Raw genomic sequence first — 27526 nt, 5'->3', positions numbered from 1 at the left:
TTGCTTATGGATACAGAATTTCTGTTTAAGGTGATGAAAACATTTTGGGACTAGATGGTGATAATGGGTGTACAACATTGTGAATGTGGTTAATGTCACTGAGTTGTACATTTAAGAATGGGTAAAACAGCAGATTTTATGATCTATCATCTAGCTAGCTACTTTTTTCATAATAAAACAATTGCTCTCTTGAATGAAACCTGTGGGAATCTCTTTGAACCCTGACTCTTTTGCTTAGTAATGCCATTATCCATTCCAGCTTCAAGCTACTAGGACATTTGATAAGTGCCTTTCTGTTGCCTGGTATCACATTATCCGGAACCTTCATGCAAACTGATATGTTTGATAAGTTTCATCATTCATATGGTGCATTCTAATACACTCCTTTGTCATCTTCAGGAAGAAACCTTCACGGGCCTTCCTTACTGCCTCCCTACAAATCTAGATAACTCTTGGTTGCATCATAACCCATACAATCCAAGTCATAACATTTGTTATTCTGCATTTTATGCATCTCTGTACTTTCCAACCACATTGTGAACTTCCTGTTCTCATCTTCAATCGTGAGGCAGAGACCTCCATCAGCTTAATCTTTATCTGAAATAGTAGTGGGGTTTCCTTTGTTCTGTTAATGAGGCCATATCAGTATAGACTGTGTCCTAACCCTAATCACTCCTGAGTGATATAAAGAGCAGCACAGGCAGAGACAAGCAAACACCAACCAGGGGAAAAGATAGATGTCACATGGAGATGCCAGGGAACCGAGGAATGCCAAAGCTGGAGAAGTTGAGGATCTTCCTTAGAGCCAATAAAGAGAGAAACTTCCCCTAGAGTTGGTGCTTTAATCTGGACTTCTAACTTCCTAAAGTGTGAGAATTTTTGTTCACTGTGGTGTTTTTGTTACAGCAACCCTAATGAAGATATCTGACATTCTTTAGATGTGTTGTAACTGCCACACTACTTTAAATAATATCAGTTTGAACATGATTAATTCTTGTACAATGAATAGTTTCAGCAGGATTTGTGAGTTTGCTTAGGCTTTCTAAAGATACCAGAAACAAAGTGTTAACATTCTTTTTGTCATGAAAACAGATTTCAGAATCACACTCTCAACATTCTAATAATTTGAGATCTTGGAGGTATTTAGAACATGCTATGTTTCCAGTTTTGTTCCAGTTTGATATCTTTCATCATTTTTCCTCTCTTAAATCAACTTTAGATGCAACATCTCTTATGACAGGAGTTTCAAAAGAAGCTCTACCTATCAGTGTTCTCATCTCTGATGTGTTGAGCCTGAATATCTTGTTCTTAACAGGCTATTTACTTGCCTGATACCTCTCCCAAGAACTGCAAAATATATTATTTATATATCCAAGTTTTATTTCAAGTTTGATTTTGGTTTCTTCAAAAGGAACATGGATATTCCAGGGTCAAAGTATACAAAGATGCTTTTCTATTTTAGCTCTTAAATCCAGTTAAAACAGTATCATGTTTTCAGCCTAGAAGATTTCCCCAAATTCTACTGCATCTCATATTTTTGCCTCTCATGGTGAGAAGGCTGGAACTAACAGAAGTGTTATTCCTTCATTAATTAGCCTAGAAATAACTCTTACCTACCTTGTTACCAGCCTAGATTGTACATTTTGCCTGACATCTGTTTCACTTTAGAATAGCCTCATATAATACTACTGAAACAAAATTTCCTTGTTGTTGTTTTTGGTGTGCTGTGGAGTCAGTTCCAACTCACAGCAACCCTATGCACAACAGAATGAAACACTGCCCGGTCCTGTGCCATCCTCACAATTGTTACATTTGAGTCCAATGTTGCAGCTACTGTATCAATCCATCTCCTTGACGGTCTTCCTCTTTTTTTTTGGTGACCCATCACATTATGATGTCTTTATCCAGGGACTGGTCCCTTCTGATAACATGTCCAAAGTATGAGAGATGAAGCTTTCCCATCCTGGCTTCTAATGAACATTCTGGCTGTACTTCCTCCAACACAGATTAGTTTGTTCTTCTAGCAGTCCTTGGTACTTTTAATATTCTTCTGCAACACCATTATTCAAGTACATTGATTCATCTACAGTCTCCCTTATTCACTGTTCAATTTCACATACATGTGAAAATATGGAGTCAGCCACACCACAGTCATCAAACTGACATCTTTGCTCTTTAACACTTAAAGAGGTATTTTGCAGCAGATTTGTCTAATGCAATATGCTGGTTGACTAGGAGTTCTTAAATAATAGATGACTTCTATAAACACCTCATGCTAACTTTATAGACATTGGTTTAAGTTAATATGGCTTCCCCAAACAGTAATGTGCTTTTAAAAATAAAATAATGAAAGAGCACTCTTTCATATCAGAGACTGTAAGGACTCATATACACACCCACTCACTCTTTCTGAGAGATAATTTTGTGATAAAGTCATGTATATGACCAATCACACAGGTCATAACTGCCCAATGAACTTTAACCCAAGTTTTATCTCTGATTATATTTTTTGGCACAGATGCCCCCTTATGTAAACATTGAAAAAAAAAAACAAGTCAAGGTAAGTGGAGTCAGGGCCCAGTAGCAAGGCAGAAGTTGCATGAAGTTTGGTGTCCCTGAAACACAATTACCAACCAAAACCCATTTTCCTCAAAGTTGGGGGTTAAAGTCAAGGAATATTCTCAAAGTATCATCTGTCCTGAGAAATGTGGTTCTGCCCTTTCTGCAGAACACTGCAAACATACTAATCTGTAACACCCTCAATACCTTGGTGGTCCGTTGTGATCATACACTCTGAAGACCAGTCATCAGTGATAACAGGGGCAACCAGGTCAGCAAACTTGGTCAGAGGACAGCTGTGGGTACAGTCAGGCAGTGTGAGGGGATACGGCTCATGTTTCGACTCATTCCGATAGTACATCTCCACGAAATACTCCCTGGTAATAGAAGACAGGAAACAGCTCTGTTACTTCTGTGTTGCTGAATTTCCTCTAATTTCTTTCCACATGCTAGTTGAGAAATTAGTCAAAGTATTTATGGCAACAAGGAGATTTGGGGCAATTTAGGGGTGATAATGATTAGAGATTGGGGTATATGGGCCAGATCTGGAGAATATAAGTGGGAGGGGCTTGTTTGTTGAATAACCAAGGTCATAGAATGTGGGACTAGGAGGATCAGAGAAGCTAACATGCTTAAGGAAGCCAGACCTGACTTAGATGAGACTCTGAATATGAAGTGTGGAGTAGGGGGAAGTGGATGAGGGCTGTTGAGTTTTTCCTCTCTTGTTGTCTAACTTTCATGTTTCTCATCTGTTCTTTCTCTTTTCCCCTATCACTATATTTTTTAAACTTTTTATTGTAGATTGAGAGAAGGCTTACAGACAAGATCATCAGGTTTACATTCAACAAATCATATACTTTGTTTCATCTCAATGACTACAATCCCCTCCCTGCAACTACACTTATCCCGCTCCTCCCTGTAGTTACCCATGTATAAATATCCCCTTTAAAACGCTCACATATTTGTGGTATATATATATCTGATATATATATCTATATCAGATATATATATCCCACTCTTCCTCTTGTACTCTGTGTCTCTCTCCATGATATGTACACACAGAACATTGTTGTTCCAAGGTTGTGTATGTATCACTACCTACCTCTATCCCCATTAGCCCTGGCATACCTCCCTGTGTCTTCATCATTCTTTTGCCAAATTCCTTCTTCTTGTATTGACCTCCCTCTTCTTGCATATTGCCCTCCCATTCACCAGAGTTAACATGTGTCTACTCTCCAGACAGTGAATTACTCTCCCTTCCCTTCTACCCATGGTAACCATCAAAGAATGTTTCTTTTAGTATGAAAGCATTTTTTTGAGTTTTTACAATAGTGGTCTTGTATAATATTTGTGTTTTTGTGATTGACTAATTTCATTCAACATAATGTTCTCTAGGTTTATCCATGTTATGAGATATTTTGCAGATTTATGATTATTCTTCAAAGCATAGTATTCCATAGTGTGTATGGACCAAAATTGTTTATGCACTCTTCCATTGACGGGCATTTAAGCTGTGGCCATCTTTCTATTATTGTAAATAGTGCTTGATGAACACTGGTGTGAATAGATCTGCTCATGTCCTGGCTATTTTTTCTTGTGGATATATATGAAGTAGAAGGATTGCTGGACCATAATGTATTTCTATTTTCAACCTTCTGAGAAAGAGTTATGCCATTTTCCACAGTGGCTCTACCATTTTACAGTCCCACCAGCAATGTAGGAGGATCCCAGTCTCTCCACATCATTGCCAGCATTTGTTGTTTTCTTTTATTCTGAATTTTGCTATTATTGCTGGTGTGAGATGATATCTCATTATTATTTTAATTTGCATATTTAAAAAAATAGTTTCCATGAATTTATCTCCCTTCTCTTTACCAAGTATAAACATGGATCTGAATTTTATAACATATAGATTTAGACATGACTGTATTACAATATTATCCCTATGAAAGAGGAGATGGCTATATATTTGAGGCATTACAATCTCTCATACTAATAGGAGTGCTCTCTCAGTACTTTATTTAAAAAAGAAAGAAAAAAAAAAAAGCAGCACTGTTTAGGGACAAACAGTGAACTTAGATCAACCTCAGGAAGGCTTGTATGATGTGCTTCTAGAGGTCACTTGGCAACTGAAAAGTTAAAAGAGAAATTTACGAGAGTCATCTTAGAGTAGTGACATCATGACAGAAACTGTTAGATGTTATATACAAGTCCTTGGAAATATCACTTTCAAAATGTATTATAGACAATTGTTATTGTTCTTATGTGCCATTTAGTCAGTTCTGACCCATAGCGACCATGTATAGGGTTTCCAAGGAACTTCTGGTGAGCTTGAACCTCTGACCTTGCAGTTCAAACAGCTTTGCAGTCTGGTGCACTAACCCACAATGCCACACCAGGACTCCTTTTAGTGACCACAAATGTTTTAAAATACTTCTGATACTATTATATTGTTGTGATGATAGAAACTATGCCGCCAGTGGTTTAAATGCCAACAAGGTCATGCATGGTAGACAAGTTTCAGCAGAGCTTCTAAGATGAGCTGAAAGAAGAGGCTGACTAGTTCTGAATGGTTAGCTACTGAAAACCTATGGACACTGTCAGATATAATGCTAGAAGATGCCAACATGAGCAACAGAAGAACATTGCCAGACAGAGTGCCAGAAGATGAGCCCCTCAAATTGGAAGGTACTCAAACTGCGACTCGGGAAAGAGCTGTCTCCTCAAAGTAGAGTTCATCTTCATGACATGAATAGAGCAAGCTTTCAGGACCTGCATTTACTGATGGGGTACAACTCATAATGAGAAGAAATGGCTGCAAATATCCATTAATAATCTGAACATGGAATGCATGAAGTGCAAATCAAGGAAAATTAGAAATTGTCAAAAATGAAATAAAACACATAACAATCAATATCCTAGGTATTAGTTAGCAGAGATGGACTGGTATTGGCCAATTTGTCAAATTTAAGAGGAATGGCATAGTAGTCATCATTAAAAAGAGCATTTCGAGATCTATCTTGAAGTACAACATTGTCTGTGATAGAATAATATCTATATGCCTACAAGGAAGACCAGTTAATACCTCTATTATTTAAATTTATACACCAACCACTAAAGCCAGTAATGATGAAATTGAAGAATTCCACCAACTTCTTTAGACTCCTGGTGCAGTACTGTAGGATAAGTATTGGAGTACTAACCAAAAAGTTGGCAGTTCAAATCCACCAATGGATCTTCAGAAACTCTACACAGGGTCATTATGAATCAGAACTGACTCGACAATACTTAACAAACAATTTCTTCAGTCTGAAATTGATCAAACATGCAATCAAGATGCATTGATAATTACTGGTGATTGGAATGCGAAAGGTGAAAACAAAGAGGAAAGATCAGTAATTGGAATATATGGCCTTGGAGATAGAAACAATGTTGGAGATCGCGTGACAATATTTTGCAAGACCAGTGACTTATTCATCAATGGTGACTATACACCTGTGCCTCATCAGATGGAATGCACAGGAATTAAATTGACTACATTTGTGGGAAGAGACAGTGGAAAGGCTCAATATCATCAGCCAAAACAAAGTTGGGGCAGACTATGGAACTGACCATCAAATGTTCATATGAAAGTCCAGTCTGAAGTTGAAGAAAATTTAAACAAATCCACAGGAGCAAAAAAAATGACTTTGTGTATATCCCACTTGAGTTTAGGGACCGTTTCAAGAATACATTTAATGCATTAGACACTAATGACTGAAGACCAGAGAGTTGTGGGATGACATCAAGAACATCACACAGCAAGAAAACAAAAATTCATTACGAAGATAAGCAAGAAGGAAAGGACCAAAATGGATGTTAGATGAGATTCTATAGCTTGCTCTCTAACATAGAGATGCTAAAGCAAATGTAAGAAATGAGGAGATAGAAGAGCTGAACAGAAAGTTTCAAAGGTCAGTTCGAGAAGACAAAATCAAATATAATGACTGCGCAAACATAAAACTAAAATAGAAGGACACACTCAGCATTTCTCAAACTGAAATAACTGAAGGAAAAAAGATCAATCCTTGAGTTGTAGTATTGAAGGATTCCATGAGCAAATTATTCAATGATGCACAAAGAAACTAAAGAAGATGAAAGCAATACACCGTCATTATACCAAAAAGAAATGGTCAATGTTCAGCCTTTTTAAGAGGTACCATATGATCAATAACTGATGGTACTGAAGGAAGAAGTTCAAGCTTCACTGAAAGCACTGACAAAAAGAAATTGAAATCAAATTTGATAGAATACAAATTGAAATCTTTCAATAGACTCATGCAGCACTGGAAGCACTCACTAATCTATGCCAAGAAATTTGGAAGACAACTAACTGGCTATCATATATCTGTGCTCATGCCAAAGAAAGCTGACCAACAGAATGTTGAAATCTTTGAACAATTCATTAATATCACATGCAAGTAAAATTTTGCTGAGGATAATTAAAAAGCAGTTGCAGCAGGTCATCGACAGGGAGCTGCCATAAATTCAAGATAGATTCAGAATAGGACAATGAATGAAGGATATCATTGTCAGTGTCCAATGAAAGCAGAGAATACCAGAAAAATGTATACTTGTGCTTTATTGGCTATCCAAAGGCATTTGACTTTTTGTATCATAACAAGTTATGAATAACATTGCGAAGATTGGGAATTCCAAACACTTAGTTGTGCTTACAAGGAACCTGTACACAAACAAAGAAGCAGTTGTTTAAACAGATGGGGTACAGAATGGTTTAAAATCAGGAAAAATGTGCACCAGTACTGTGGTGGTGGTTATGTGCCATGCAATCAATTCCGACTCAGAGCAACCCTGTACGGGGTTTCTGAGTCTGTAAATCTTTACGGTAGTAGAAAGCCTCATCTTTCTCCCATGGAACAGCTGGTATTCCGAACTGGTGACCTTGAGGTTCGCAGTCCAATTCGTAACCACTACACTACCAGAGCTCCTGTATCCTTATTCAATCTGTATGTTGAGCAAATCATCTGAGAAGCTGGATTATATGAAGAAGAACATGGCATCAGGATGAAGATTCATTAACAATCTGCAATATGCAGATGACACAATCTTACTTGTTGAAAGTGAAGAGGACTTATAATGTTTAATGATGAAGATCAAAGACTTTAGTCTTCATTATTGATTGCATCTCAATGTAAAGAAATCAACAATCCTCACAACTAGACCAATAAATAGCATCATGAAAAATATAGAAAAGATTGAAGTTGAAAAGACTTCATTTTGCTTGGATCCACTATCAACACTCCTGGAAGAAGCAGTCAAGAAATTAAACAACATATTGCATTAGGCAAATCTCCTGCAAAATCCTCTTTGAAAGGCAAAGATGCCACTTTGTGGACTAAGGTGTGCATGATCCAAGCCATGGTATTTTCAATTGCCTCATAAGCACGTGAAAGTTGGACAAGGAAAAAGGAAGATCTTAGAAGAATGAATGTATTTGAACTATGGTATTCACAAAGAATATTGAAAGTACCATGGACTGTCAGAAGAACAAACAAATCTGTCTTGGAAGTTGTACAGCCAGAATGTTCTTAGACACGAGGATGGAGAGACTTTGTCTCTTATACTTTGGACATGTTATCAGGAGGCATCAGTCCCTGGAGAAAAAGCATGATGCCAGGTAAAGTGGACAGTCAGTGGATTGACACAGTGGCAGCAACAATGGGCTCAAATGTAACAGCTGTGACGATGGCTTAGGACAAGCCATTGTTTTGTTCTGTTGGTCACTATGAGTTGGAACCAACTGGAAGTCACCTAACAACAACAAAACCCAATACTATGTAAATAAATATGGCATCATATATAGATTTTTAAGTGTTATCTCAAGATAGGTTAAAGAAGACAGTCTATTAAAATTCAAAATTCCCTTTCCATACAGAAAGAGTTTTAGCTGAGAGTGACTACATTTTCCAGAACCTCTTACTCCTAAGTGGAATCAAATGACAATTTTTAGCCAGTAGAATGTGAGCAGAAGTGTGCTCCATCTGTGCTGAAGTAGTTACTTTCTTCACCTTCTCTTTTCTATAAGCGTCATGTATGTAAGTACAGAACTCTTAAAGAGTTTAGGTCTACAAGATAGAGCCCCAGGTCCCTGAGTCAGGATATGGGCATCACACTACGTGACCAGGAACACCTACATTGGACTGTTATTGAGTAAAGAATACATTTCTTTTGGATTAAGCCTCTGAGAATTTGAGGTTCATTTGTTATTTGTTGTTGTTGTTAGGTGCCATTGAGTCGGTACTGACTCATAGTGACCTTATGCACAGCAGAACGAAACGCTGCCCGATCCTGGGACAACCTCACTACTGTTGCCATGCTTGAGTCCATCGGTGCTGCCACTTGGCTAATCCATCTCGTTGGGGGTCTTCCTCTTTTTCTCTGACCCTCCACCTTATCAAACATGATGTCCTTCTCCAGCGACTGGTCCCTCCTTACAATATGTCTGAAGTATGAGAGATGAAGTTTGGCCATCATGGTCTCCATGGAGCACTCTGGCTGCACTTCTTCCAAAACGCATCTATTGGTTCTTTTGGCAGCCTATGGAACTTTCAATATTCTCCTCCAACACCATAACTCAAAAGCATCAATTCTTCTATGGTCTTCCTTATTCACTATCCAGCTTTCACATGCATATGAGGTTACTGAAAATACCATGGCTTGGGTCAGGTGCACCTTAGTCCTCAAGCTGACAGCATTGCTCTTCAACACTTTAAAAAGGTCTTATGCAGCAGATTTGCCGAATGCAATGCATCGTTGGATTTCTTAACTGCTTCTTCCATGAGTGTTGATAGTTGATCCAAGAAGAATGAAGTCCTTGACAACTTCAATCTTTTCTCCGTTGTTAAGAATGTTGTTTATTGGTCCAGTGGTGAGGATTTTTGTTTTCTTTACATTGAGATGTAATCCAAACCTAAGGCCGTGGTCTTTGATCTTCATCAGTAAATGTTTTAAGTCCTCTTCACTTTCAGCAAGCAAAGTTGTATCATCAGCATATCGCAGGTTGTTAACGAGTCTTCCTCCAATCCTGATGCCACGTTTTTCTACATATAACCCAGCTTCTCAGATGATTTGCTCAGCATACAGGTACAGGTTGAATATACTGACCTATATATTGTTATCAAGAAACCAGTTAAATATAAAGTCACAGATAGATTATAAGTAAAGGGATGGAGTAAGATTGTTAATAGATACTAGTATTATCTTACTAAGAAAATACATTAGTATAACTAATAATAATGTTTAATAATGTAACTATTAATAGCAGATGTTAATATTAATAACAGATGCTAATATTAATAACAGATGCTAATATAAATCATGGAGTCCTGTTGTGGCTCTGTAGGATAAGCACTAGACCAAAAGGTCGGTTTGAACTGCAAGGACAGTGGTTCAAATTCACCAGCCACTCTTTGGAAACCCTATATGGAGTCATTATAAGTCATAACTGATGAGACAGCACTTAACAACAACAACAGTACTGATTACAAGATATAGTAATTTCAGACAAAACAGATTTGAGAGCAAGAAAATTTATCAAGAAAAAAGGGGCATCATTGTCACTGCCAAATGCTATCTAGTCGGTTCTGACTCAGTAACTCTGGAGAGGGTTTCCAGGGAATGGCTTGTAGGTTTTACCCACCATCCTTTTGGTTTACAGTCCAGTGCTCATTTATAGTGCCACACCAGGACTTAGATAATGATAAAAGAGTCAATTCTTGGAGAAGACATAATAATTCTCGTTTAACTGAGCATGAAAATAAATGGACAGGACTGTTTAGAGAAATAGACAAATCTACTACTAGTTACAGATTTATTTTTTTCTGTATCAATAATTAACAAACCCAGCAGGCAGAAAACTAGTATGGATATAGTTAAATTAAACAGTACCATTAGTTAACTGGACCTAATTTGCATTTATAGAATGCAAGTTCATATGGGACATTCACTAAGACAGATCACATCCTGGGTCATAAAACATATGTTAGTAAATTTAAAAGAATAGAAATCATACAAAGTATGTTCTCAGACCATAATGGAATTAAACTAGAAATCAATAACAGAATGATAGATAGAAAAATCTCAAAATATTTGGAGATTAAGCAACACACTTATAAATAACATATGGGTCATAGAAATCTCAAGAGAGGTCAAAATATTTTTAACTAAATGAAAGTGAAAATACAACTTATTAATATTTGCAGGACACAGAACAGTGCTTAGAGGGAAATTCATAGCATTGAATGTATGTATTAGAAAAGACAAAAGATCTATAATCAATTAATCAATAAATTGATACTTCTATTTTAGGAAGCTTAAAACAGAATAACAAAATTTAATCCAAAGGAAATAAAAGAAAAAATAAAAATTATAGCAGGAATCAATGAAACTGAAAATAGGATAATAATAGACAAAAGATCAACAAAATTAAAATCTGATTCTTTGAAAAGATCAATAAAATTGATAAATCTATAGCCAGATGAATCAGGAAAAAAAAGAGAAGACACAAATTTCTAATATTAGAAATGAGAGTGGGCTATCACATCCGAGCCCACAGACAATAAAAAAAAAGTTAATAAAGGAATAATACAAAAAACTTGTGTTTGATTATATACATGAAATTTACCAATTCTCTAGAAGAGAGAATTGACCTAAAGTCACACAAGAAGAAATAATCTGAATAGGCCTCAATCTATTAAAGAAATCGAGTTAACAGTTAACACCTTTCCAAAACAGAAAGCACCAAACTCGGATGGTTTCACAGTTGAATTCTACCAAATGTTTAAAGAAAAATTAACAAAAATAGTTTCTAAATTTCTAAAAATAGAAGAGGAGAAAATACTTAATAACTCATTCTAGAGGCTAGCATTACCCTAACACTGAAACTAGACAAAGACATTATTAAGGAGGAAAATTATAGACCATTAATGCTCATGAACATAGATACAAAAATCCTTAACAAAATAATAGTAAATAAAACCAACAATGTATAAAAAGAATTATACACCACAACCAAGTGAAATGTATTCCAGGTATGCAAGATTAGTTCAACATTTGTAAATCAGTTAGTGTAATCCATCATATCAATGGGCTAAAGAAGAAGAATCATATGATTATATCAAAAGATGCAGAGAAAGTGATTGACAAAATTCAATACCCATTCAAGATAAAAATTCTCAACAAACTAGGAATAGAGGGAAATTTACGCAACTTGATAAAGAACATCTTCAAAAATCCTATAACTGATATCACATTTAATGGAGAGAAACATGCTTTCCCTTTGCTATGGGGAACAAGATAAGGATGCCCCCTTTCACCAGCCTTAACAATTCAACATTGTACTTGAAGTTCTAACTAATACGAGTAGACAAGAAAAGGAAAACTAAAAATATACAGACTGGGAAAGAAGAAATAAAACTGTCTTTGTTCACAGATCATGACTGTCTATGTATATTATTCCAAATATTTGATAGAAAACAAAAACAAGACAAATAAAAACTGGAACTAGTAAATAATTATAACATGGCTTCAGGATGCATGGTTAACATACTGGGCACTGGCTAACTGAGACTAACTGAAGGAGATGCAAAATGTCACTGTAGCCCACCAGTCAGAATAGGGGCATATAAAGGTTTTGTCAATGGATTGGGTCAGGTCTGTCTCACAATAGGTCATGAATCCATTCTGTGGTGATTTCTCCAGTTCCATAATGCATAACTGGGATAGGTGCACTCAGCAACTGGCAAAATCTCCACATTAGTTCCCTGACCTGTGGAGTGAGGGCTGTTATGGTAGGAGAGGTCAAGTGGAGCCTAGTAGAATTGCCTCAATTGAGGAAATTAGTAAACAAAAACCAATAACACTCTTCTGAAGGGACTGAGAAGTTAGTGCCAACATCAAAGACTTGAAACATACAGAGGTAATTATTCCTACCACATTCAACTTGCCTATTTAACCTCAGCAGAAAACAGAGGATCTGGGAGAATTTCAGTGGATTACTATAAGAGTAACCAATTGCAGCTACTATTCCAAGTATGCTTGGGCAAAATAACCTCCCTGGTACCTGGTATGAGACTAAAAATCTGATAAATGCTTCTTTTCTTGTTATGTGTTAGTAAAGACCACCTGAAGCAGTTATTTTTCAGCTGTCAAGGCCAATAAAATACTTCCACTATTCTACCTCAGAGATTTAAAAACCCTCCTACCCTATGTTATAATTTTGTCCACAAAGAACTTGATTGCTTTTTCCTTCCACAAGCTACCACACTTCTATTATGACATTATGCTGATGAATCAAGTGTGGAAGAAATAGCAACTATTCTAGATTTACTATAAAGACACATGCATGCAGGAGGGTGAAAAATAAACCTAATTCAAATTTAGAAGCCTTCTGTTGTTGCTAAGTGCCATTTAGTTAGTTCAAAGTCATTTCACCTCTATAGGGTTTCTGAGGAACAGCTGGTGGGTTTGAATTGCTGACTTTGTGGTTTGCAGTCCTACAGTGCCACACTTCAATGAAATGTCTATAGGTTCAGTGGTGTGTGAGGCATGTCAAAATATCCCTTCTAAGGTAAATGACAAATCATTGCATCTGGCCCTTCCTACAATTAAAAAGAAGGCACAATGCCTAATGGGTCTTTTTGGATTTTGGAGGCAATATATTCCTCATTTGTGTGCTACTCTGGCCCATGTACCAAATGATTAACAAAAGCTGCTAATTTTGAGTAGGGTCCAGAATAAGAATAATCTGCAATAGGTCCAGCCTGTTGTGCAAGCTGTTCTGCCACTTGCAATCATATGTTCTGTCTAATCCAGTGGTGCTTGAAGTGTCCGTGGCAGATAAAGATGCTGTTTGGAGTCTTTGGCAGTCTTCTATTGGCAAATCACAGCACAAAGTCTTAGGATGCCGAAGAACAGCCTTGTCATCCTCTGCAGAGAACTGCTTTCTTTTGGCAAAGAATTTTGACTTGCTACTGGGCCTTAGTAGAGACTGATGCTTAACTATGGGCCACCAAGTTACTATGTGGCCGGAATACCCATCATGAATTGGGTGTTGTCCGACCTACAGTCATAAAGCTAGGCACGGACAGCAGTACTCCCTCATCAAACAGAAGTGGTATTGTGAAGTTAAGGCTATGTGTCAGCTTGGTTCCGCCATGAATCTCCATGGTTTGGTAGTTTTCTATGGTGTAGTTTTCCTCAGGGTTGTAATATAATGCAATCACCGCTATGATGTGATCTAATGTGATCAACAAATAAGATGTGAGGGGAGTTTCCTTGGGGGTATGGCTTTCATCCATGTATTGATGGTCTGACAAAGATTTTCCATCAGGAGACACAACAATGATTCCATTGATCTGGATGTTAAGAATGCTACTTGGCCTCTTTGGACTCCCCATGCCTTTGAATCAACAGGCAAAGAAGAGAGTTACCATATTGACCAGTGTGGTTGGTCCTGATTGCCAAGGGGAAATTGGACTGCTATTACACAATGAAGGAAAGGAAGAGTGTGATACTAGAGAGCCCTTAGGGCATCTCTTAATACTACCATTATTTGTGATGAAAGGCAATGGAAAACTTCAATAGTCTAACTCAGTAGGATGACTAATGACCCAGATCCTGCAGGAATACAATTTTAGGTCACCGCGCTAGACAAAGAATCATAACCAACTGAGATGCTTGCTGAGGGCAAAGGAAATATGAAATGCACAGTGGAAGAAGATAGCTTTAAATACAAGCTGTATGATCACATGATCATGCTGCAGACATGAGAACTACAATTGTTGTATTTTTATTTTGTTATGGGTGTATATGTGTATGCCAAATATGTTTATTTTTCTCTCTTTCTTATTCCCTTATCATATAACATATGATGTACTGACTTTACATCACAGTATTTTAAGTCATAGGTTATCAAGGAGAAGAGTGAACATTCCCCAAGAACTTTGTGTTCTCTTCTGGGGAAAGGGTTAATGTGTTTTGGGTTCTACACAGGAGAGTTGTATCATGGAAGGTTGAAGTACCACTTTGTTACTGTACTTACTTTGAGATTGTTGTTGTTGTTATGTGCCGTGGAGTCGGTTTCAACTCATAGCGACCCTGTACAGGGTTTCCAAGGCTGTAAATCTTTACAGAAGTAGAAAGCCTCATCTTTCTCCCATGGAACAGCTGGTAGTTTCGAACTGCTGACCTTGCGGTTCGCAGCCCGATTTGTAACCACCACGCTACCAGAGCTCCTTTACTTTGAGATTAAGTATGGTTTAAGGAGATGTGTATGGTTACCACAAGGGGCAGACTGGGATGGTTAATTTTAGAGTTAACTTGGCAAGGCTACAGCAGCCAATTATTTGGTCAAACACTAGGCTAGATATTGCTGAGGAAATACATTGTTGATATGATTAACATTTACAATCAGTTGACTCAGTATAAGAGATTGTCTTCCATTATGTGGGTGGGCTTCGACCAATTACTTAAAGGTCTGAAGAGCAAAACACGTTTTCCAAGAGATAATGATAAGCCTAAAAATGTAATACAGTTGTTGTGTTCCAGCAAGTCAATTCGGACTCCCAGTGACCCTGTAGGACTGAGGGGAACTGCTCCATGGTGTTCTCTAGGCTGCAGTCTTTACAGGAGCAGAACACCAGGTCTTTTTCACCTTGGATTGGCTGGTGCGTTCCAACCAAAAGCTGCCTGATTAGCAGTCGAGTGCTTAGCCATTTGACATCAGGGCTCCTTGTGATAGAGAAATCCTGCTGGAATTTCCAGCCAGCCTGCAATCTTATTTCTTAAAACAAAAACAAAAACAAAAACAAAAACAAAAAAACCCTCTCTTTCAAAATATACATATATGTTAAGTGCCATTGAATAGGTTCCAACTCATAGCAACCCTGTATAGGGTTTCCAAGGAGCGAATGATGAGTTTAAACTACTGACCTTGTAGTTCAAACCGGCCTTGAGATGAAGTGTTTATCCTATGGCACTACACCAGGACTCCAATATAAATATATATATTTGGCAGGAATCTCCAGAGACAGGAAGTGTAGGAAGTATACTTCCTATAGGTTTTGTGTCTCTGGAGAACCCTGCCAAATAGTTAGAATCATTTGATATGTAAGTATATGCAGCTTTTGTTTACTTGTATTCTCCTCGTTCCTAATTAAAGACAGACAAGTTTTACTTTTGATATTTTTCTAAAATGTAAAAGTAAATAAATCAATAAAAAAAATACCAGTATAACATTAAACTTGACTTCTACCTATACATGACTCTTGGTTGCTTTTGTCAACATCTCTCAGTTGAAAAATACGCCATAGTTGATTTATAACAAAGTTTTACTCAAGATGGTGATAGGTAGAGATCCAATGGGCAAAATGCAGCAGTACCCTAAGAAACCAGGCTCAGGTTACCTAGGAACAGAAAACAGCAAGGATGGAGGCCAGAGTAAAGTTCCTTTTTTATTATCCTTGAAAAAATGCTGTCTGCGCCTAGAGTTGAGTCTGGATTTTGTTATTGAATTGATTCCAGCTCATACTGACCCTTTGTTGTTGTTGTTGTTAAGTGCCATCGAGTCGGGTCCGACCCATAGCGACCCTGTACAGGGTTTCCGAGGGTGTAAATCTTTACGGGAGTAGAAAGCCTCATCTTTCTCCCGCGGAGCGGCTGGTAGTTTCGAACCGCTGACCTTAAGGTTCGCAGCCCGATTCGTAACCACTACGCTACCAGAACTGCTCCATAGAGTTTCTGAGGCTACAAATCTTTACTGAAGAAGACTTGTTCTGGCTTGGGTCAGGCATACCTTAGTCTTCAAGCTGACATCTTTGCTCTTTAAAACTTTGAAAAGGTCTTGTGCAGCAGGTTTGCCTAATGCAATATGTTGTTTGATTTCTTGACTACTGCTTTCATAAGTGTTGATAGTTGATCTAAGAAGAATGAATTCCTTGACAACTAGGTGCACCTGACCCAAGCCATGGTATTTTCAATAACCTCATATGCATGCAAAAGCTGGATGGTAAATAAGGAAGACCATAGAAAAATTGATGCTTTTGAGTTATGGTGTTGGAGGAGAATATTGAAAGTGTCATGGGCTGCCAAAAGAACCAATAGATCCGTTTTGGAAGAAGTGTAACCAGAGTGCTCCTTGGAGGCCAGAATGGCCAAATTTTGTCTCTCATACTTTGGACATATTGTCAGGAGGGACCAGTCGCTGGAGAAGGAGATCATGTTTGTTAAGCTGGTGGGTCAGAGAAAAAGAGGAAGACCCCAACGAGATGGATTGGCCAAGTGGCAGCATTGATGCACTGAAGTGTGGTAACGGTAGTGAGGTTGGCCCAGGATCGGGCAATGTTTCGTTCTGCTGTGCACAAGGTAGCTATGAGTCGGTACCGACTTGATGGTGCCTAACAACAACAACAATACAAAGACAGGCCTCCTGGTGTGGCGTTGTAAGATCAGCACTGGACTGTGAACACAAGGTTAGCAGTTCAAACCCACCACTTGCTCCTTGGAAAACCTATACAGGGTCCTATGAGTCAGAACTGACTCATTGACACTTAACAACAACAACAACAACAACAACATACAAAGACAGAACTTCTAATGTGGTACTGTAGGATCAGCACTGGACTACAAACCACAAGGTCAGCAGTTCAACCCCCCCAGCTGCTCCTCAAAAACCCTATACAGGGTCGCTGTGAGTGGGAACCGATTTGATTGTACTTAAAAACAGTGTAGTACATGGTCTCCTGGTGTAGTGTATAGGACCAGCACTGTACTGCAAACTATAAGGTTGGCAGTTCAAACCAGCTGCTCCTCAGAAACCCTATATAGGTTTGCTATGAGCCAGTGCTGACTCTAATGCATTTAACAATAACATGTATATACATGGGAGCATGGTGACTGTAGGATAAGCGCTGGACTGCAAACTACAAGGTCATCAGTTCAGCCCACCAGCCGCTCTGTGGGAGAAAGACGAGGCTTTTTGCTCCCACAAAAATTTACAGCCTTGCAAACCCTATACAGCACTTATCAACAGCATAGTTCTCAATAAAAGTTTTCAGGGAAGCAATGATGAAAGAGACATGAATAGGCAAAGATACTGCTAACTTGCCATTATTTTCCCCTTTGAATATCAAACCAAACCAGACAAAACAACCCTTAAGCCAATAATAAAATAATAGCAAATCTGGAGATCAGTGATACTGATTTTGATAAATAACTTTCAGAAACTTACCCGTTGTCAAGGTACAATTCTGTGATGTGGCAGGAAGCGTATGGAGGAAGTTGTTCATTGTAAACATCTAGCGCCATCTGTAGTCCACTCAGAGTAGTGTCATGCTAGAGAAATTTGGAACAAGAAATCATCTCTGATCCTTACCTCTGGTTCAGAGTCATGTTCAGAAGTTTTTAGCACATAGAGAGTACCACGATGGCTTATTTCTCACAAATGGTCCGAATGAATTCCTCACACTCCCATGACTTAATAAGAAGAGAGCAAAAGAACTCATTTTGGTTGAGTGTGTCTGTTGTTGTTAAGTGCCGTCAAGTTGATCCCGACCCTGAGACCCTGTATAGGGTTTCCAAGGAGCAGCTGGTGAGCTTGAACCGCCGACCTCGGAGTTCAAACAGTTTTGCAGACTGACGCATTACTCCACAAAGCCACACCAGGACTCCAGCATGCTTATTTGTTGTTATATGATATCCAGTGCATTCCAAATCTTTGTGACAGTGTAGCACAGTCTCATGGGGTTACCAAGTCCTGATGTGGCACTGTGGGTTAATACGATGAACTGCAAAGTCGGTTTGAACCACAAGGTCAGCGTTTCAAGCTCACCAGCCGCTCCTCGGTCACCCTATCCAGGGTCACTGTAGATTGGAACTGATTCGACGACACTTAACAGCAACAACAAATGTTTCCTAGAGGCGATTGTCAGGACTTTTATCCTGTGGGTCTCTGGTGGGCTCAAACCGTCAACCTTTCAGTTAACAGTCCAACACTTAACTATTGTGCTTCCAGGGTTCCTTTGCTGCATGCTATGTAGATTGATTTACAAACATATTATCATTCTCCATTCAGACCCCAATAAACTAATTTGCTTAAAACCATTGGTGTGTGCCATAGTCGGTTCCCATTCATAGTTACCCTGTACAGGGTTTCCAAGACTGTAAATCTTTACCGAAGCAGAAAACATCATCTTTCTCCAGCAGATCAGCTGGTGGATTTGAGCTTTCTGTGTGTGTGTGTGTGTGTGTGTGTGTGTGAGTGGTTAGCAGCCCAATGTGTAATCCATTAAGCCACAAAAGCTCCTTGAATGTCATATAGACCCTAAAAGAGGAGAAAATAATTTTAAACCAAGTTTTCTAACTTTAAGCTCTGTGCCTTTCGTTGATTTTCAATAAATATTTTAATGTATTGCTGTTGTTAAGTGTCCTTGAGTCTATTACAACTCATAGCAAGACCCCATAGAGTTTCCAAGGAGGGACTGGTAGGCTTGAACTATCCACCTTTCGGTTAGCAGTACAGTACTTAATTGGGACACTTTAATTTTAGACTCATGGTGGCTTTATAAGATATGCACTGGACTGCAAGTCACAAGTGCCCAGTAGCCACTTCACAAGAGACAGATCTAGTGCTCCTGCAAAGGTTTACAGCTTCAGAAACCCTATACAGGGTATCTATGAGTTGAAATTGACTCAACGACACTTAACAACAACAACAAATAGTAGATTATATTTTTCTATATAGTAGTATCATCTTTTATTTTAAAGTTGGGGAAGTGTAATAAGGTTATAAATGTTTACAGAGGATAAAATGAAAGAAAAAGAGTGTGCAGTTTAAAAATAATTATAAACTTAAGTGTTGTTTTGTTTTGTCTTTTTTCAGAGTGGCAGGAAAGCATAGAAGACTGTTATTTCAGTCCTAGTTTTACCATTAATTCACTTTCTAATTTTAGGCAATCCCCAATTTTCATTTGTGTAAAAGGTGGATAGCATTTGGCTGCCTGTACTGTATGGCAGCATTCATGTATTCAAAAGGTGGTTGTTGTTAACAGCTGACAAATCAGTTCTGACTCATAGCGACCCTGTATACAGTTCCCAAGGCGTGGCTGGTGAGCTTGAACCGCTGACGTTGCAATTCATCTCGAGCTTGCAATCCGGTGCATTAACCCACAGCACCACACTAGAGCTCTTCAAAAGGGGGTAGAACTGGCTGAACAGAGAAAGAGATGGAGTTATGGATAGAAGACTTGCCAGAAGTTGTGCAAGTTAGAACTGGAAACCAGATAAGAGAAGTAGAGAAACCATCAGATTTAACCAACTTCAGGCTCTCTCTCTCTCCAGGAAGAAGCCTAATTGAAAAGTTGGAGGTTCAAGTCTGCCTAGAGATGCTGTGGAAGAAAGACCTGGAGATCTGCTTCTGAAAAAAACAACACAACACAACAGCCATTGAAAACCCTCTGGAGCACAATGCTACCCTGACATACAAGGGCAACTGGTTTTACTGGTTCTTTCAAGGAAGCACTGCACTCTTCTCCCTTCATGGATAGTTCCTATAGTTGATACCATTTATGGAGTGCTCAATGGCTCCACGGAATTAGCACTGGACTGTGAATTACAGGGTCGGTGGTTGGAGCCCACCAGCCACTCTTTGGGAGAGAGATGAGGCTTTCTGCTCCCACAAGGATTTACAAGCACCGGATACCCTATATAGGGTGGCTATGAGTTTGAAACCAACTGGATGGCACTTTAACAACAAGACATACCATTTAGAATCCCCAACGGTGCTATATGATAAGCATTGCACTGCTAACCAAGAGGTCAGTAGCTCAAATCTACCAGCTGTTCCTCAGAAACCCTATACAGGGTGGCTATGAGTTGAAACGGACTCGAAAGTGCTTAACAGTAACAACTATAGCAAACTTCAATTTTCTATCACAGCTTTCACTTTATTGCATTAATGGAGGCACAGCTTTCTCCAGCCAAATTACATCTGAGAAACTTCTGTTATGGAGGTGGTGGTGAGAGAAAAATTTAGCTTACTGTCATGCTTCTCTATTCACCCCAAATTCCTTGGGCACCCATTTCAAAGCCTGATCCCTAGCACTCTTTCTCAACAATGTCTCTTTCCTTGGTTCTTGTTCCAAAATGAAGTCTTCTTCAGGATCTTTTTTTTTTTTTTTTTTTCTCCTTTTGCCCCCAAATAGTCCCTAACTTCAGCTTGCAGTTGGCCTTTGCTTCTTCTCTTCTTTCCTTTTATCTGGAGTTTCCTGCTTGGATGCCTCTGGCATTTCATAATCAGTTGTCTAGTCAGTACAGTCACTGGTGCTGATGGTTCTACCAGCCTTCCAGGCTTCAAGGCTTGTAGACTTGTCATCATGTGTGGCTTCACCTTCTACCTCACTGCCCTTTACCTACATTCCAGTTTGTTAATGAGTCCTGTACACTCAGCTTTCCCTTGAAACACTACTACCTCTTTTCCTCTCCTGTTGCTGCCCTGGTTTTAAGCCACATCCCCATTCTTCCAGCGATTGCGAAAGCTTTGCACACTATATTCTCTTCTCACCCTCTCCCTCCTCCAGTCCATTCTACTATTCTTGTCATCCTTTGCCCCTTGTCCCTTAAGAAAACACCTTCAGGAGGTTTTCCCTTGCTTCATTATTCCTCTTATTTATTAACCAAAGAAGCTGGCCCAGGTGGCCTTTAACCTGCCTTCCAGGTCAAATATTTAAAGATCAGCACTGTTCAATAACAACGTTATGCAATGATGAAAATGTTTTATTTCTATGTGGTTTCAGTCAGTAGCCACTACCCATCTAAGGCTATTGAGCATGTGAAATGTGGCTAATGCCTCTGAGGCACTTAATTTTTCATTCCACTTAATTATAATTAACTTAAATAGCCATATATAGCTACTGGGTTCTGTTCTGGACAGCATAGTTAATACATACCTTATAGTGTGGCACTGCAGGATAATGTGCTGGACCCCAAAGTCAGTTTGAACCACAAGGTTGGTGGTTCAAACCCACCACCAGCTTCTCAGAAACCTTATACAGGGTCACTATGAGTTGGAACCAGCTTAAAGGCACTTAACAACAACAACAATCTCTTACCAACTTCTCCACATGTTCCCAGCCTCTATCCTAATACCCTTCATATGCATAACCCACAGTGCAATGAGGAATTGCTTGCTTACTAACCCCTTCCATCTGGATGCCTTTGATGAAAATCCTTCCTGCTTCTCTTCTCCACCCTCCCCAGACAGAAATATTGCTTCCCTTCTGAGTCATCAAAGCACTTGCTTATTTGGCATGTCTACAATGCTTGTATGGTGTTGATATGTTTACTTGTCTTATTGTCAGTATTAGATTGCAAATTCCTCAAGGGACAGAATTATGTATTTCATTCCAGTAAGTTTCAACAGTAGTCTTACCATCTATTAGACAATGGGGAAAGGAACACAAAGATGAGACCCCCATCCTCAAACAAATCACACACTTGAACAAGTGGATGTTGAATGAAGAAAAAAATACTTACTCCAGAATACATGATAAGTTTTCTGTGGTTTGATGTCTGAGTTGCAGTCTTCATGTTTTTTAGTATTTCATTGACCAGGACACCTTAAAGAAGACAAATTAACAATATAGCTGAACCAACCAAAGCAGTATATTCTAGTTTGTCATTTTGTTAATTCATAGTTGGGACTCTCCCTCATGAATTAAGAAGAAAGGGAGAGAACTAAGTTTGGCTGAGCATCTGCTATGTGCTAAGCAGTGTGATTTAGATACATTATTTTACTGAATCTTGACTTTTCATCCTTACAGCAATTTATCCAAGGTCACATACTGGGTAATGAGAGCTGGACTGGTAAACTAGGACTTCATGATACTAGGTTGTGTTTAAACTCAAGTTAGGTCACTAAAAGACATCGGAAAATGTTTTTGATTTTTTTCCCCCCAGATCATAAGAATTTTGCGTCAATGATCTTTTTAAGAGCAGGCCTGATGTAACAGTATGGTGTGTACTTCTCTGTCTTCTCACTTGCATTCTCTGGCTGTTAGATTTGGGAGACTATGGAGGAAAGCAGTTCTATGGATATCTGTAAAGGGCATGGTCTGTGTTCTGTAGACCATTTCCCAAGTTAACTAGGGTGTCACTATTGAGGGACAGCTAACATTTTTAGCTCTCATCTGAGGACTCCATTTGTGACCAGTAGAGACATTTTTTGCCCATCATATCCAAAGATCTAACTGTTGTTGCTCTTGAGATGGTGAAATACTGATGCATGATTCACAGTCTCCATCCTGTTTACAGATATTTGAAGACTGTAGAGTATCTCATGATGCTTGGTACTGTTTTAAGGACATGTTGCCTCAGGAACTTTCACAACCATCAACTGAAACTATGACTCATTATTTGTTTGGTGGTCTCTCAACTGTGCATCTGCTCTCCTGGCTTGAAGATGATCTGGTTTTTCATAATGAGTAAAGTATTGATGCAAGAAGCTCTGGTAGTGTAGTGTTTACGAGTCGGGCTGCTAACCTCAAGGTCACCAGTTCAAAACTATCAGCAGTTCCTTAGGAGACAGATGAGGCTTTCTGCTACAGTAAAAATTTACAGCCTCGAAACCCTATACAGGGGTCACTATGAGTCAGAACTGACTCCATGGCAAACCACCACCACCACCAGGGTATGGATGATAAGAGATTGACTATAATGAAAGACTCTGTGGTCTACTCCAAGTATAATGAACAGCTATGATGTGCTAGACACTATGCTAAGAGAATCAAACATGGTCTCTGAGCTCAAAAAGCTCATAAAATGATAAGAAGAAACAAGTCTGTATGCCAAAAGTATAATTAAGGAGGGTGGTGATTTGCTCTTTCTGTGGGTGCTGGAATTTCCTTGAAGGTGACTGGAAAAACTGGATGCTACATTTCTAATAGGGCTACATCTCTCAGCTCCAATTACGTTGCACTCTGAAGACCTTTAGGGACTTTTATTTTGACCTTCCTCTGAGTTATGATAACTGCCTCCTTCTTCAACAGGTAATTTTTTGGGAGCTCACAACCTCTATAGTAGAATATGTCAACTCTTGATTCTGTGGTGATTGTCCCTCTTGTACCAGAAGTAAGTAGGGGTGACTGTCATAACTGTCCTCAGGCTTTGGCATGCCAATATTTCTGTTTTATAGGTGGGGAAGCAAGGTTCAGAGAAGGCTCTGTGACTTGTCCAAGATTACACAACTTGTATGTAGAGAAACTAGGGTTTGAACCCAGCATGTCTGACTTCAAAGCCTTTGCTCCCAATCATTAAATTATACTGTAGTAAAAAGCTATTGTTTTCTGTTGCATCCTTTAGTAGAGCTATATAATTTAGACAAAATGCTATTGATTTTATAGCATAAACTTTACTTTCCTACCTTTTGGGCTACAGCCAGTTTCAATAGAATTATCCTGTAAAAGACCATTTGGTAAATACTTTTACCTTTGCGGACTAATAAGGTCTGTTAGCCACAACTACTTAACTTTGCCATTGTAAGGTGAAAGCAGCCATCAACAACATGTAAATGAATATGAGTATCTGTGTTTCAGTAAAACTTTATTTACAGAGGCGGGCCTTGATGGCAAATAGGGTAGAAGTGCAGTGAAGATCTCCATCAGCAATAACACAGAATACCAGGTGAAGCGGGTTCAGGGGAGAGCTCCAAAACTCTGAACCACATATATAGGAATATTTAAAAAGTTTAAAGGCTTATAGCTAGTGGAACTTGTAGTGGAAGCAAGACATCTTGGACTTTTGAATCTGCTGGACTGACTCAGCAGCCCGGAGCTGACAACTTGGATGAGACCAAACAGCAAGACCAAGTAGGGGAGCAAGGAGACCAGTCATGGACTAATGCCTGGAGGAACCTTGGAGACAAAGGTGGACAATATTCTTTGTTTGGTTTTGCTTTGGTCTGACTTTTTTGGTATCTGTTCATTGGCCTCTCGCTGTCTGTGCACCTCCATTCTGGTGACTAGAGAGGGTGCTTAAGTGAGTGGACACACCCACACCCACCACTGGAGGGTTCTTCTACCATGCATACTGTGCATGCTCACAGATCCTCTCAGTGGTCAAAGGTCCAATCCCTGCTTAAAACCACCAGCAGCTCAAAACAGTCACAGCTGGCCCTGAACTGTTTATTAATGGGGGAAAAGGGCAGAACAGGGGTCGTTTAAAATGCCAACACCTGCTTAAAACCAACCAACAATACAAAATGGCCACAGCCAGCCCTGAACTGTTTATTAATAGGGAAAAGGCCAGAACAGGGAGTGTAGAGTGGGAGAGAGTCTAAAAACAAAACAGGCTGAAAATTAAATCCTGAGGTACAGCATAAAAACCAATAGTGGCATCTTGAAATTTATCAGGCGGGCTTGAAGGCAAGAAGCTGAAAGAGGATATTAAAGTTACTCATATTAGGCTACAGATTTTTTTCTTCTCTCTCCTCTCTCTCTCTTTTTTTTTTTTTGGTTTCCCCTTTGACTTTTAGGGAGCTCTTTCTCTTCCTATATTACCCAAGAAGAGATACCAATTGCTGCCATATAGTTAAGCTATAACCAAACCCTATAAAACACCACAATCCAGGCAAGAACCAATACCAACTGCCATACACCAGGGAGGCAGACAATACCTGTGAAAGTTACTCTGAGTTAAGATATAAGAAGAGTGAAAAGGGAAGCCCACTTCCTGACCACATCTACCTGGAGTCAATCAGAAAGTGAAAAAAACACCAAAACACACACTCAGTTAAGTATTAAGGCCACAGCCAACCACTGAACATGTCCAGGAAGCAAAAACAGATGACCATATCAGCACATGTCCAGAAACAAGACAAAATGTCTGAGACAAATGACCTAGAGGTAGATCTGGTCTACATTCTGGAAGGAGGGCAGGCCTTGGAAATACCTGAGAAGGAATTCAGGAAAATGTTTATAAAACGTTTCAAAAACACTTTACAATGGAGTTGACAAAAATAAGGAAGAAGTCAGGAAAGTGTTACAGCAACAATTAAATAAGATAGATACAGCATCGGAAACAATTCAAAACCTACAGAAAGAGGTTCAAATGATTAAAAATGGAATATCAGAAATAGACAATACACTGAAAGGGTAAAGGAGTACAATTGAAGAGATGGAAGCGAGAAATAGTGAGCTGGAAGACAAATCTCTCAATACTACTAAGATAGAAGAGTAACTTGAAAAAAAGGATAAAAAAAATAAGGTCTAAGATTCATGTTGGACAACATAAGGAGGAATAACTTAAGAATTATCGTCATTCTGGTACAGGAATAATCACACTAGTCCACAGAGGAGCAAGATGAAGAGCTGCTGGAAGAAAATTACTCTAATATCCTGAAAAGCAAAAAGATAAGCATTCAAAAATCTCAACAAACCCCAGGAAGGATAGACCACAAATGAAAATCACCAAGACATATGATAATCAACCTCTCCCAAATCAAAGATAAGGAGACAATCCTGAAAGCAGCTAGGGAAAACAGAAGTGTTACATACAAAGACAAGCAAGTCAGATTAAGATCGGATCTCTCAGCAGAAACCATGCAGGCAAAAAGGCAATGGGAGATACATAAAACCCTAAAAGGAAAAAAAAAAAAAAAAACTGCCAACGAAGAATCCTTTATCCAGCAAAGCTATCAATCAAATACGACAGTGTAATGAAAATATTCCAGGATAAGCAGAAGCTTTGCTAGAGCCAACCCTGAGCTACAAAACATCCTAAAGGAAGTTCTGTGGACTGAGAACAAACAAGAACAGGCAACAACCAGAGATTGACATACACGGCAGCACTTCCTAGAACTCAATTGACAAATGGAAGAGTTAAGAATAGAACAAAACTCAGACGATCTGGGAGGCCAGTCTATGATAAAAGCAATTGCAATGTGAAAGAAGGTAAAAATTTAGGAACAGAGATCCAGATGGTTGAGAAGATCAGGTAGAGTACAGGATAAAATAGACTGCACTAAATGGAGGGAAAAGCTAATGGAATATAAGGTAACCTCAAAGAAAATTAACACTTCTCAACATACCAAGAAAATGAAAATCCAAGAAGAACAAGGAAACATTAAAGCTATGAGGAAACTTACAAGAAAGAACACAAAAACCATGAACTCAGCACAGGAAGACATGCAAAACAAAGAAAGCACCAGCACCACAAAAAACCAAACATAATGGCAGCAATTAATCCATACCACCACTCATCTGTCAGTTTGTCGTACTGTCACGGCTTGTGAGTTGCTGTGATTCTGGATGCTATGCCACCAATATTTTAAATACCAGCAGGGTCACCCATGGTCACCACAGGTTTCAGATAAGCTTCCAGATGAAGACAGACTAGGAAGAAGGAGTGATGAACTATTTCCAAGTATTTAGTCATTGAAAACCTTATGATCGCAAAGAAACACTGTCAGATATAATGCCAGAAAATGAGCCCCTTAGTTTGGAAGGCAGTCAAAATGTGACTGGGGAAGAGCTGCCTCCTCAAAGTAGAGTTGACTGTGATGATGTGAATGGAGTAAAGCTCGTGGGAGAAAAGACTGTGGGACCTTCCTTTGCTTATGAGGCACACCTCAGAATGAAAAAAAACAGCTGTAAACATCCATTGAAAATTGGTACATGGAATGTACAAAGTATAAATCTGGGAAAATTGCAAGTTGTCAAAAATGAAATGGAACACAAAAACATTGACATCTTAGGCATTAGTGAGCTGAAGTGGACTGGCATTGGCATTTTGAATCTGATGACCACATGGTTTACTATGCCGGAAATGACAAATTGAAGAGGAATGGTGTTGCATTCAGTGTCAAAAAGAACATATCCAGATCAGTCATGAGGTACAATGCTGTCTGTGATAGGATAAT

General features: G+C 38.9%; 1 protein-coding gene across 1 annotated transcript in view; it reads right to left on the bottom strand.

Moving 5' to 3' along the window:
* Positions 1 to 27526, bottom strand: part of ACPP (acid phosphatase, prostate) — a 101648-nt gene that overhangs the window by 28138 nt on the left and 45984 nt on the right. The window contains exons 8-10 of the mRNA XM_006846639.1: positions 22147 to 22229; positions 17846 to 17949; positions 2767 to 2936 (exon numbers count right to left, since the gene is read on the bottom strand). Coding sequence (XP_006846702.1) covers positions 2767 to 2936; positions 17846 to 17949; positions 22147 to 22229 — 357 coding nt within the window. The remainder of the gene's footprint in view (positions 1 to 2766; positions 2937 to 17845; positions 17950 to 22146; positions 22230 to 27526) is intronic.

The sequence above is a fragment of the Chrysochloris asiatica genome, unplaced genomic scaffold (assembly GCF_000296735.1).
Source record: "Chrysochloris asiatica unplaced genomic scaffold, ChrAsi1.0 scaffold00028, whole genome shotgun sequence".
NCBI lineage: Eukaryota > Metazoa > Chordata > Mammalia > Afrosoricida > Chrysochloridae > Chrysochloris > Chrysochloris asiatica.
Note: the sequence above shows the minus strand (reverse complement) of the source record. Positions and strands in the feature narration are given on the sequence as shown.